The sequence below is a fragment of the Schistocerca americana genome, chromosome 1 (genome assembly GCF_021461395.2).
Source record: "Schistocerca americana isolate TAMUIC-IGC-003095 chromosome 1, iqSchAmer2.1, whole genome shotgun sequence".
NCBI classification, from domain to species: domain Eukaryota; kingdom Metazoa; phylum Arthropoda; class Insecta; order Orthoptera; family Acrididae; genus Schistocerca; species Schistocerca americana.
In genome coordinates, this window is record NC_060119.1 from 1,198,121,574 (window position 1) to 1,198,135,703 (window position 14,130).

The 14,130-nt window shown below is 43.8% G+C and overlaps 1 protein-coding gene across 2 annotated transcripts in view; it reads right to left on the bottom strand.

Annotated features, from left to right (window-relative positions):
- Positions 1–14,130, bottom strand: part of LOC124619795 (toll-like receptor 2) — a 147,204-nt gene that overhangs the window by 80,974 nt on the left and 52,100 nt on the right. For both annotated transcript variants that reach the window (XM_047146389.1, XM_047146398.1), the window contains exon 5: positions 10,356–10,540. In XM_047146389.1, the coding sequence (XP_047002345.1) occupies positions 10,356–10,540 (185 nt within the window). The remainder of the gene's footprint in view (positions 1–10,355; positions 10,541–14,130) is intronic.

The following is a 14,130-nucleotide window of genomic DNA, read 5'->3' on the forward strand; positions in this document are numbered from 1 at the left end:
AAAATGTTGTACCATGAGGCACCGATATTAAACAAATTTGTGGAGATATTCATCACATAGCGAATATTGAGTAATTAAACTTCATTTCAATCGAAAACAGTGCCAATCATCAACTTTAGCATCAGGTGTGACACCCATGAGATACACTCTCTTAACCGTTCTCACATGGAAAGAAAGTGACTACTAGTGTCGAGGTCTCATTGTCCTGCTGGAATACAACACTTGGTACCAAGTCGTGAAGGCATGATAAAATGTTTTACCATTCGTGCCACATGTGAGCTTACTTCAATAATTACCAAATCACTTCTGTTGTCATATTCAACAGATCCCCACACGACGGTCCCATGAGCTGGAGACATGTGGTAATGAGAATGCCTATTTCCTGAGACCTTTTACCAGTTCGTCCACGGACATGTCGGTGTCGGTCTGACAACCACAGACATAAGCGAGAGTTGTTGCTGAAAACCATTGGATGTGACTCAGTGTCCAAGTTGACTCTGTTGCTACAGCATGCTTGTCTCTGTTGTGTGTGCTATGGGGTAAGTGGTAATTGGTGCATGGCACCATAAGGTCTCAGTCAAGCGTCCAGAAGTGAGTTCTGCTGAAAATCATTGGGCGTCACTGCGTGAACCATTCGACTCTTATGCTCGTACATGCAAGTCTCTGTTGTGTGTGCTATGGAGTCAGCAGTGAACGACATGTAGCAACATGAGATCTCAACCATACATCCAGGAATCAGTTTTGCTGAAACCCACTAAATGCCACTCAGTGACCACGTTTACTCTGGTGCTACACTGTGAAAGTGTAGGGTGTGTGTGCTGTGGTGTCTGCGATGAAATGTGCATGCAGTCTAAGCTCTCAACGAATCATTCAGAAATCTGTTCAAGATGGTTCGTGGTGACTGCCTCTAACATTTGCTCGACTTTAAGCAGCTGTCATCCGGTTTCATCACAGCCACTTTGACATTTCTACAATTTTCTCGTGATGTAGCAGTTCTGCAAGCGACCTACTGCGTGTTTGTCCTCAGTCCATTTCGCCAACGCTTGTTTTGTACTCATTTCACTAAAACCTGCGGTCTGCGCAATTGGTCAGTATTACACGGTCCAATCAAATTAATTTGACCACCACCTGCGTTCGACGTCAGCGTGCAATAACCACTCGCAGGCAGCAGGTGGCAGCACTAGCAGTAGAGGGTAGATAAAGTGTGTCAGGGGGACACGGAAAAGTGTGCAGTTACAGTCGTATTGTGGTAATGGCTGGTTCAAATGGCTCTGAGCAGTATGGGACTTAACATCGGGGGTCATCAGTCCCCTAGAACTCAGAACTACTTAAACCTAACTAACCTAAGGACATCACACACATCCATGGACGAGGCAGGATTCGAACCTGCGACCGTAGCAGTCGCGCGGTTCCGGACTGATGCGCCTAGAACTTCACGGCCACCGCGGCCGGCCCGTATTGTGGAAACGGAGCGATTTATGAGACGTGGAAAATGGCATAACTATTGACTTTCGCACCAAGGATGGACGCATTTGCGATACTTGTGGGTCTGTACACCGTGTTCAAAGTACACTTTTCATGGAAAGATGATGCTATCCAAAACCGGTGATGAACCGCAGGCCACTGGTGACAGGAGTGCACGATGGATGTAGAGATATGTATGGGCTAATAGACGGGCAACTGCTGAGCAGCTGATCTCCCAGATGAACCAAGGGGCTATCAACAGTGTCTCCTCGCCAACCATTGGGTGAATGTTGCTGCGTATGGGCCTCCACAGCAGGTGCCTGGTTTATGCACCAATGTTGACTGCTGTTCAGCGACGACGAAGGCGGGAATTTGCACGCCAGTACTGCAACTGGTCTACTGAATGGCGAGAGATGTCCTTTCCATATGAATCAAGTTTTATGCTCCATCGGACTGAAAACAAACAACCTTCACCGAGCGAGGTGGCGCAGTGGTTAGCACACTGGCCTCACATTCGGGAGGACGACAGTTCAATCCCGCGTCCGGCCATCCCGATTTAGGTTTTCCGTGATTTCCCTAAATCAATCCAGGCAAATGCCGGGATGGTTTCTTCGAAAGGGCACGGCCGACTTCCTTCCCCGTCCTTCCCTAATACGATGAGACAGATGACCTTGCTGTTTGGTCTCTTCCCCCAAACAACCCAACCCCAAACAACCTTCAACAACCGCCGAGAGGTCCACGCCGGGAGATAGAGCGTTATGGTCTAGGGAATGCCTTGGTGGCAATCCCAGGATGATCTCGTCGTTCTGGAAGGCACGGTGGATCAACACAAGTGAGTATCTACTCTTCAGGACAACTTTCAACTGTACACGCAGTCTGTTTGTCCTCGGCACGACGGCATTACTAGAAGGATAATTCAACGTGCCACTCAGCTCGCAGGGTACGTGCGTGGTTCAAAGAGCACCAGAATGAATTTACGATATTCCCCTGGCCTACAAACTCCCCGGATTTAAAAGCAGCTGAGAAACTGAGGGACCACCTCGATCAGTCTCTTTGCACCATGGATACAAGCAGATAAATCTAGCAGCAGCTGCCTATGACACCGGAGTCGACATGGCTCTACATACCTGTAGGTTTATGGCTGTCCGGACCTCACTGCAGCCGTGCCCCGACTGAACTTCTGCCACGTTATAAGTCAAACACTGCCAGGTCCGAACTGCATTGATAGCGCCTTCCAACTCCCTGGAAGATCCAAATGAACCCCGAACACAGGACAACCGGGAAGCAATAGCAGTCGACAAAGATAATACGCCACGGATTATATCGATAAGAGCAGGTGCTGCCCCTCACGGGCAGGCAAGGTGGTCACTCAGCGACACCAGTAATTGAAATTAACATAACGATGTGGTAGTACAGTAAAAACAGGATGTCAAATGAGGTATGGCACGAACACGAGCCATGCACAGCTCACAAACGACAACGGGAAATATCAGCCGAGGACGAAGATACCAGCTGCACTATGTCTTCAAAATTGGCGTATAAAACAACAGTGTGATAGATAATATTGTCAATCACGCAAATTTGTATATACTGAAAACAGTCCATCATGTTCTCTTGCAACAGAGATACGATAGAGACATCTCAAACTGAAATGCTTGTTTTACTTGCATGTTTACATGTGACTGGAGTAAAGGAAGGACATCACATTAACGCACACAAGCCATGAAACTCGGACGGAACTTCAAAGCTGGTTCTAAGAGCACGTATACGTTACTGCGATTTTTGTATTTCCTCCGATTTAAGCGATTTGATGACAGGGGCACAGGTCCTCAAGGAAGAAAAATAGACAAACTAGCTTCCATTCATCCATTCTTGCAGGCGTTTGGTCTTACTTGCAGAAATTCATACAACCTTGGGACCTATGGTGAGAAACGTCGTGCTATATTCCCAATATGCCTGCAAAATATAGAATCAAACTACGTTTTTCACATTAACTTGGCAGTATGCTTTGGAAAACAAGAGTATGGCCCATATCAGATTTGAAACACGCCAAGCGACATAGTGACGCACCTGATTCCTAATACTGAAGATAGTAATGTGAACATCACATTCGATAACTTTTACACCAATTACCCTTTGGCGACGTCTATCTTAAAGAAGCAGCTCACTTGTATCGGCACACTGAAACAGGTCAAAAGAGAAATACATGTTGAATCTCAGGCAAGCAAAAATCGAAAAGTTAAGTCTTTAAGTTTTGAATTTCAAAAAGACCTCAGCCTCAAATCATATATATATATATATATATATATATATATATATATATATATAACAAATCAGAAACAAATCTGCGATATTGCTAGACATGATGCATGAACTACCAAAACATGACTATATAATAAACAAGCCTGAAATAATAATCGACTACAACATCACAAAAGTAGGTGAAGGTACCGTGAATCAACTGTATGTGTAAAATCTGCGAGAAACATTTGACAGTTGGTTCCAAACACAACAACCGTACCGACTAAGTCCTTTGTTCTTCTGTGGATTGTGTTCATAGGGTCTAAAATGTAGGGTGCCATGTACTGAACTGAAAAATGTAGTAACTAAACCTGTAGGTACCTTCCAGAACATCACTGTCATTCTGTATATCACACAGCGGTAAAAGATGGTTATTCTTGCTTCTCACATGTGGCCACGTTAATATTGGACAGTATATGATCCTATGTCCCACATAGTAACTGTTCGTCCTCTCTGAGCTTTCAAAAGGTAGCGATAAGCTGTATGTTCCGTACTTCGTGAATGCTGCGTAGCGAACTACACTCGAAAAGTTCCAGTAACATATGCCACACCAAATACCGACCAAGTAATGCAGTTGTAGGAATGATCTTTTATGCACAAAAAAATTTTGAAAGTAAGGTTGTATGGTGACGAAATTTTACTTAATTACCCGTCAGGTGTGGGAATACCTGAGTATCAGCCTGGCAGTGTTCAGTCACGGTGTTCTTGGCGAAATAGTTCCATATCTCTCAGTGTATTTAACTTCTTAAAATATCTGTATCAGAAATTTCATTTCATGTAGTATAAATTCAGTGTATAATTACGTATTTGATTCAGTGTATCCCTCTAAAGAAGTATATTCCTCTCATTTGCTACATGTATCTGACTGCTTCTCTTTTCTGCGATAGGTTACATCCGGAGCACGCGCCTTGTTAAGATCAAAATTCTGTTGCGTTCGAAACTGAGAAACTGTATTGATTTGTTTACTCAACAGGCATATTTTGTTACTATTAAGTATACTCTCGTTACGACCTAACCACAAACAGCAAAGTGAAAGGGTCAGGTACAAATGAGAACTATCGGCAGGCATATGGTAACATTTAGAGAGGCAAGGAGGAAGGAGCATCGACGCTCAACAACGATAAAAACGAGGTGTCTGCGCTAACAAAGATTTTTCCACGCATTTGCAATCAAAACTTATGTTTAACGGAGGAAGAAGTGGAAGTACTGAATTAATTTTTTAAATAACTTGTTGAGTGAAATATTAACAGTGTAAATAACCATATAAATGGATAAACTGGATTATTGCTAATTACATTAAGAGCTAGCATTATTGTTAATGACATGATTTACTCATGAGCGAATAAGTGGCGTATAGGAGAAAGGTGACACTACTCTCTTCGTGACGTTGTGGAACGGGTGATTAACCCTGAAGCAGGCGCCACGTATACATTATGGATACACAGGCTACTTTATGCCTCAAAACATAATTTACGTGATACGATCTCAAACACTGGAGAAATGGTGTTTGTTTTCTGAATACTGTCAATGACCATTTTAATTCTACACATTTTTTTATGAATGTGACTGATTATTTTAACTTTCTTAGGGTAAAATTTAAATACGTCATGAAGAGTTGGTACAAAGTGTTTCACTTGAGGTTTCCTTACTACATTTTTCAGTTCAGTACATGGTCCCCCACATTTTAGACCTTGTGAACATAATCCACATTACAATCAAGGACTTAGTAGGCACAGCTGTTGCGTTTGCAAGCAAGTGTCAAATATTTCTACAAACAAAGTTTTACACATATAGATCATCTAAGGTGTCAGCATCCAATTTTGTGATGTTGTAGTCGATTATTATTTCAGGCTTGTTTATTATACATTCAAGTTCTGGTAGTTTATGAATCATGGCTACCAATATCGCAGATTTGTTTCTGCTTTGTTATATATATGATTTGAGGCTGAGGTCGTTATGAAATTCAAAACTTAAAAACGTAACTTTTCGATTTTTGCTTGCCTGAGATTCAACATGTATTTCTCTTTGACCTCTTTCAGTGTGCCGATACAAGTGAGTTGCTTCTTTAAGAAAGACGTCGCCAAAGGGTAATTGGTGTAAAAATTACCGAATGTGATGCTCATATCACTACCTTCAATGTTAGGAGTCTGGTGCATCAATATGTCACTTGGCGTGTTTCAAGTGTGATATGGGCCATACTCTTGTTTTCTACAGCATACTGCCAAGTTACTTGTAAAAAACGTAGTCTGATTCCATATTTTGCTGGCGTATTGGGAATATAGTGCAGGACACTGCAGCACTCCCCGAAAAGCATGACATTTCTCACCATAGGCCCCAAGGTTGTATGAATTTCTGCAAGTGAGACCAAACGCCTGCAAGAAAGAACGAATAGAAGTTCGCCAATTTGGGGATTTTGCGTCTGTTTAAATTTGGGATGTTTGTTTTGTTGTTTCTGCAATAGTGTTCTGACCCGTTTTGTGTACCAAGGACGATCAGCTCCGTCGTTTGTTAGTTTATTTGGTATAAATCTCTCAATTGCTGCCGATACTATTTCTTTGAATTCAAGCCACATCTAGTCTATACTTACATTATTAATTAGGAAGGTGTGGAGATTGCGCTCAGGAAGGCATCAAGCGAATTCTTATCTGCTTTTTTGAATAGGTATATTTCTCGTTTATTTTTTGAGGATTTGGGGGTTACAATATTAAATGTCGCTACGGCAACCCTGTGCTCACAAATCTCTGTATCCGTTTTGATGCGCGTTATTAAATCTGGATTATATGTTGCTAAGAGCTCCAGTGTGTTTCCACAACCGTTTACTATTCACGTGGGCTCATGAACTAACTGCTCGAAATAATTTTCACAGAATGCGTTTAGCACAATTTCGGATGTTTTATGCGTACCTCCGGAAATAAACATTTATTTTCGCCAACATATCGAGCGTAAATTAAATTCGTCACCAACTATTAACGTATGAGTCGGGTACGTGTCTGAAATCAAACTCAAGTTATCTTCGAACCTTTCAGCAACTGTATCATCTGAATTGGGAGGTCGGTAAAAGGATCCCATACTTATTTTATTCCGATTGCCAACAATGATCTCTGTCCATACTAACTCGCAGGAAGTATCTACTTCTACTTCGCGACAATTACTTGTAACAGCAACAAACACTCCAGCGCCGGCCGTGTTTAGCCTATCCTTTAAGAACACCGTTGGGTTCTTCGCAAAAATTTCGGCTGAGCTTATCTCCGGCTTTAGCCAGCTTTCAGTGCCTATAACGATTTGAGCATCAGTGCTTTCTATTAGCGCTTGGAGATCTGGTATTTTCCCAACACAGTTTCCACAATTTACAATGTTATACCAATGGTTCCTTTTTCTACGTTCTTCCTGTGCTCGGCCTGCACCCTTTGTGACTGAAGCCCTTCTCGCGTTTCCCCTAGACCCTCTAACCTAGAAAACCACCCAGTCCACGTCACACAGCCCCTGCTACCCGTGTAGCCGCCTCCTGCGTATAGTGGACACCTGACCTATACAGCAGAACCGGAAACCCAACCACCCTTCGGCGGAAGTCGAGGAATCTGCAGCCTACACGGTTGCAGAACCGTCTGAGCCTCTGATTCAGACCCTCCACTCGGCTCTGTACCACAGGTCCGAAATCGGGTCCATCGACTATGCTGCAAATGGTCAGCCCTGATTTCATCTTGCAAGGAAGACTGGCAGCCTTTATCACTTCTGTTAGCCGCTCAAAACCAGAGAGAAACTCTTCTGATCCAAAGTGACACACGTCATTAGTGCCGACGTGAGCCACCACCTACCTGTACTCTTCATGGCATCTGGGAGGATCCGTTCCACGTCTGGAATGACCCCACCCGGTATGCACACAGAGTGCACATTTGTTTTCTATCCCTTTTTTGGCAGCCATGTCCCTAAGGGGCCGAATAACGCGCCTAACGTAGGAGCTCCCAACTATCAATAATCCCACCCTGTGTGATTGTGCAGATCTTGTAGGCTGAGAGGTTTGCTCTGAAACAGGACAGGTGACGGCATCTGTCTCAGCCACAGCGACAGCTACAGACAGCACCTGGAACCTGTTTATCATACAAACACGGGAGGCCTCACGTGCGGCCGCCTGGGAAGTCTTTCGCCACCTGCTACACCCGGGGCGACCTTCCACGCGACCACGGGTGAGGGGTCAACCTCAGTGCCAGCAGTAACTGGGCTGGCCACCGGTGATGACCAATCGGTGGGCCGGCCGGAGTGGACGAGCGGCTCTAGCCGCTACAGTCTGGAACAGCGCGACCGCTATGGTCGCAGGTTCGAATCCTGCCTCGGGCATGGATGGTGTGATGTCCTTAGGTTAGTTAGGGTTAAGTAGTTCTACGTTTTGGGGAATAATGACCTCAGTAGTTAAGTCCCATAGTGCTCAGACCCATTTGAACCATTTGAACCGATCGGAGGACTCGGACATGCTGGACGTCCATTGGATCCCCACAGCTGGCCCACAATAGTGGTGCCCATCCACTGCAGCCTCAAGCTGTGCAACCGAGGCCATCACAGCCTGAGGCTCAGCTCGCATTCGCATACAACAATCGCAGTCCCTGTCCATACTAATGACAGTGGAAAAGTAAACTATGCAAATAAAAGGACTATCGGCACGTGCAGCGTAACTCTTTGTAGACCCTGACGAAAACGCAGGAACTGTGTCTAATAAATTACATTAACATGTAGAGATTAAATCCTCACTACCGAAACACTCAGGTGAAACTAAATAATTCGCCCCTGTTTAGGAATTTTAATATGCCACAATATGCCAAAAATAGCTGAAGCAACAGTACAGGAATAGCTAGAGTGCCAGTAATCTCTGACAAACAACAATGTTTTCACTAGCAGAAAACTACAGGTGGGCTACTCCATTCCGCAGCGCGCCTGCTCGAGGGTTAATCCCTTACTGCAGAGACATAGGTAAATAGGTGGCAGAAATATTGCTTAAATTGTTGTTTAGTTTAGCATCCTCTGACTGCGTCGTCGTAACTGCATAAAAGTTCTACGAGGAAATGCTCGTCTTTCTCTTTATTGCTTTTTCATTCCCCTCTCGGGTCAGGTGGGCTGCGGCAAGGTTTCTGCTGTACCGAGTTTAAACCTGACAAAGTGGAACCTAAAAAATATTAAATATGAGAAGTTTGCTGAGTTTTTTAATTACAGGGAGATGGTTGCTTTATGCGGCGTAATGTTTGCAACGATGATGTAGTTGTCTTACTTATGATGTTGAGTAATTCGTTGGTCCTGATGCTATATTTCTGCAGGTGGTAGTCTGTATCCGATTTCGTAAGCAGTTCTGTATAAATAGTAGGATGGAACGTGAATCTCGGGAAGCAAGTGGGAGGAGCTGATGAAGATATGTGAGCTGGAGAAGGTGATTGTCAAGTAAACAATGATACGGTGGGGGATATTGCACAGAATACAACTCTTATAATGATCAGACTTCGGCGCGGTAGGATTGGAAGTGGTGTGCAGGTTAGAGCTGGAGTGAGACTGAACAACGCTTTCTAGAAGAGAGAGTGTGAAATGAGAGTGATTCTGCGAATATGTGATCATGTAACCCAAGTAAAATGTAAGACAGTTTGTCACTGTGTTTTTCTCTAGGATACAGGGTGGCTCAGTTGGATGGATATTTTGGAGATCAGTTGTTCTAAGATGGATTACGTCTTTGGGTACGGCTTTAACTCTAGTTTGGTGGGATAATTCTTTGCATTACATTTTCATGGGTACGTAGGGAAGCATCGGTTGCAGGAGACACAAGACTTTGGGAACCGAACAAAGATTTCCGTTGACAGTTCGGATTGCAGTGGTAGCAAGTGTGAAGGATCTTGCCATCTTAGGTGGAATGATCGCTGCAGGAGCTGCAATTCAGGCAACAGTATCTGTAACAAGCCTATAGGATAACTAAAAATATTTAATAATGTTTAAGGAGTGAGGGAGACTTGGTTCGATCGTGACTAAGTGCATTTGGTGAAATATTAGGCAATTCTATTCACTAGATAAAGCTCGTCAGTATAACTTTAATTATCTAGGAACTTAAACAATTAAAACAGACTTTGTAAAAGCTAATAAGACTGGACTGTCTCTGAAAGTTTAGAGACATTTGGGACAGGGATAGAATTAACTGATGGGAGAAAAGATGTTGAAAGGACACCACAAATTAAGATACAAGAAAGTAAAAATCCTATTATAGTAGCATTGTGTGAATGACACTCTACACTCCCTTGATGTAAGCCATATACTTCCTTTCTGATGATACCTTCCCCATTACGAATGACATGATGAATTCTCTTCACAAGCAGCACTCAGTATACTCATGTATGTATTTGGATATGGACTGTGTATTTTTTAGGCGATGAAGCAAATTGTATCGAAGGTCTTGTGGAAGTCAAGCTACATAATAGCCACCTGAGCTCCTTCATCTACCGGGTTGTGGGTCTTATGAATGAACTCAGGAAACTAGGTTTCACGCGAGTGGTGCTTGCAGGAAAGCCTCATAGAGCACAAAATTTTACATTGCAAGGCATTTGTAGCAAACAGTACTAACTCACCTCAATGGCGTTGTAGGAAATGTTGAGGTTGGTGAGCGCCTGAGGCAGCACTGTGGGCAAGCTCACGAGACGGTTCCGTGAAACGTTGAGGGCCAACAGTCTACCAGGAAGCCGCTGTGGTAGTTCCTTCAGTTCATTGCCTGCGACGTCCAGCTGCAGGATATTGGGCACAGCCAGCAGGGTGGCTGCACACAGGAAGAGTGCTGGTAGCGTTCAGGTCATACAGGAGATTCGCAACCATTTAGTAATACGTTCTGACTGTTATAGTATCTAAAGTCCATAACCCCAGCTCCGCGAACGCTGTTAGGTGAATATAAAGGCTTACCTTTTTATGCTACTAGCTGGTATCCGGCATTGCCGGGTATGTATTTATTCCAATTCTATTAGCCCATCACCCCCTCTTCCCCCCTCTCTCTCTGTCAACCTCTGTCTCATCTCTCTCTCTCTCTCTCTCTGTACATCTTCTCTTCCTTTCTCTGATTATTTCCTCCTCCCAATCTCTCCGTCCACCTCCTCTTCCACCTTCTTTCAGTCCTTCCCCTCCTCGCCCCTCTCTTGGTCCACCTCCCTCTCTTTCGTTCCTCAGTCTATCACCCCACCTCCCTCTCCCTGTCCATGATCTGCTCTTCATTTCCCTCTCCTCCTCATTTTGTCCATCTCCCCCTCCATCACATCTCCGTCCATGTCCTCCTTCCCCGTCCCTTCTGTCTGTCCATGTCCTCACTTCGTTCTCTGTTTGTCCATCTCTTTCTCCTCCTTATCTCTTCACATTATCACCCTCACAGAATTTCTTTCCAGATTGTGATACATATACCACGTTTCAATCAGATCTATCCATGGATTGGGAAAGAGATTTTTACACACAGATTTGTCAGAAAATGCATATTTCACACATATTTATAAGCATATTTCACCTGTGTCCGTAATGAATGTTAGCTCGTAGTACCGATTACGTCATGTCTATTACGTCATGTCTATTACGTCATGTCTTCTCTCTCTATTACGTCATGTCTTCTGAACACTGTGTCGCACAATGATATAATTTTGCAGATACATTCACTGGTACATGAGAAAGCTGTCTGCAAAATAAATTAAAACTTTATACCTGATGCGGCATTTTTACTGCATAAATAGCGAAAACGTAATTTGCAATAAACTAATTCCCTTTCATTATTTTGTAGAGGTTTACAGCAAGAAACAATTTGGTAAAGGTTTGGAATTACGTGAAATGTTTGTCACAAGGCACTAAGTGCTATTATTATCATACACACATCAAAAAAAGTTTTTCATCGACTTGGTTCCGAGAGATCCGGAACCTGTATAGAAAATTGGAATAGAGATCAACATAAACATCATTTCCGCTCTTTTTATTGTTCATGAAAATAACACATTGCAAGTTGTAGCACTATACAGCGAGACCTTCAGAGGTCGTGGTCCAGATTGCTGTACACACCGGTACCTCTAATACCCAGTAGCACGTCCTCTTGCACTGATGCACGCCTGTATTCGTCGTGGCATACTATCCGCAAGTTCATCAAGGCACTGTTGGTCCAGATTGTCCCACTCCTCAACGGCGATTCGGCGTAGATCCCTTAGAGTGGTTGATGGGTGACATCGTCCATGAACAGACCTTTTCAATCCATCCCAGGCATAGGGTTCATGTCTGAAGAACATGCTGGCCACTCTAGTCGAGCGATGTCGTTATACAGTAGGAAGTCATTCATAGGTTATGCACGATGGGGCCGCGAATTGTCGTCCACGATGACGAATGCCTTGGCAATATGCTGCCGATATGGTTGCACTATCGGTCGGAGGATGGCATTTACGTATCGTACAGCCGTTACGGTGCCTTCCATGACCACCAGGCGTACTGTCATCCATGAAGACAAATGCCTCGGCAATATGCTGCCGATATGGTTGCACTATCGGTCGGAGGATGGCATTCACGTATCGGCGCCTTCCATGACCACCAGCGACGTGCGTCGCCCAACATAATGCCATCCCAAAACAGCAGGGAACTTTCACCTTGCTTCTCTCGCTGGACATTGTGTCTAAGGCGTTCAGCCTGACAGGGTTGCCCCCAAGAATGTCTCCGACGATCGTCTGGCTGAAGGCATAAGCGACCGCGACACTCATCGGCGAAGAGAACGCGATGCCAATCCTGAGCGGTCCATTCGGCATGTTGTTGAGTCCATCTGTGCCGCGCTGCGTGGTGTGGTGGTTGCAAAGGTGGACCTCGCCGTGGACGTCGGGAGTGAAGGTGACCATCGTGCAGCCTCTTGCGCACAGTTTGAGTCTTAACACGACGTCCTGTGACTGCACGGAAAGCATTATTCAACATGGTGGCGTTGTTGTCGGGGTTCCACCGAGCCATAATCTGTAGGCAGCGGTCATCCACTGCAGTAGTAGCCCTTGGGATCCCTGAGGGAGGCATGTCATCGACAGGACCTGTATCTCTTCATATGTTCCATGTGCGAATAATATCGCTTTGGTTCACTCCGAGACGCCTGGACACTTCCCTTGTTGAGAGCCCTTCCTGGCACAAAGTAACAATGCGGACGTGATCGAACCACGGTGCTGACCGTCTAGACGTGGTTGAGCTACAGACAACACGAGCCCTGTACCTCCATCCTGATGGAGTGACTGGATCTGATCGGCTGTCGGACCCCATCCGTCTAATAGGCGCTGCTCATGCATGGTTGTTTACATCTTGGGGCATGTGTAGTGTCATCTCTGAACAGTCAAAGGGACGGTGTCTGTGATACAACATCCACATTAGATTAGCTTAGAATTACTTTCATTCCAATGGATCCGTAGTGAGGAGGTCCTCAAGGCTATAGAACATGTCAGAAAAACAACAATACATGACAAATATTTACAACTCAAACAAATAAGCTAATGTACCATTTCACAGGTCCCAAGTGGCATGGTCGTCATTTTTAATGAATGCTACAGTATATGAAAGAATCATTTTACAAATACTAATGCTCTAACATGTAAAATGAAAAAAGTAAATGTCTATCTTCGGGAGTTCTCGGAACTGGGGTGATGCAAAACTTTATTTGATGTATAGCTTTGTAGCTGCACATCATACTAACTAATGCGAATGGGAGAATTTGATGCTTTTAATTTCATTTATTGGTTGTTGACAGTTTTGATCAGTAGTTTTCAGTGTATGTGTATGTCTTGGCTATTATCTGGTTCTGTTTGTAATTCTGTTTCCTTGGCTGTTTCTTGAGCTGATAGTGGGTCTAATTTGGCTGCATCATTTGTATATTTTCGTTCTGATCTTAGCTTTGTTACCTGAGGATTCGTGATAGTGGTATACCTCTCCTCCCTGACAGTTACAGGATTGTGTGTTTTTAGCTATGATTCGAAATTTGATTGAAAGTTTTTTTGTGAGATGCTTATTTCTACAGCACCAATTTTAAGGAAAAAAATCTAATGTTTTTCGTATGTATTCTTTTTCTATCACCATAAAATGTAGTCCCTTTCTCGTTGTTGGTAATTAAGGCTTCGTTTCCATTTAACTTTTTGTTCATAACATTGAGTGTTTTCCTGTAAACGTGGTGGGCATCGTGTACTTGTATTTTTAGGTCAATAGTTGTGACTTTAGTTGACTTATGAGGTTGAACTGTCTTTTTTTACTATCTGATTTTCCGATTTCTGCAGAATTTCTTTGTTGCAACAGTAAAATCTACTTCGATTTTAGGGGACAATTTAAGGTCGTATATTGTATTTCTCCTCTTTGCTTAGCAGATTGGTTTCACAGTCT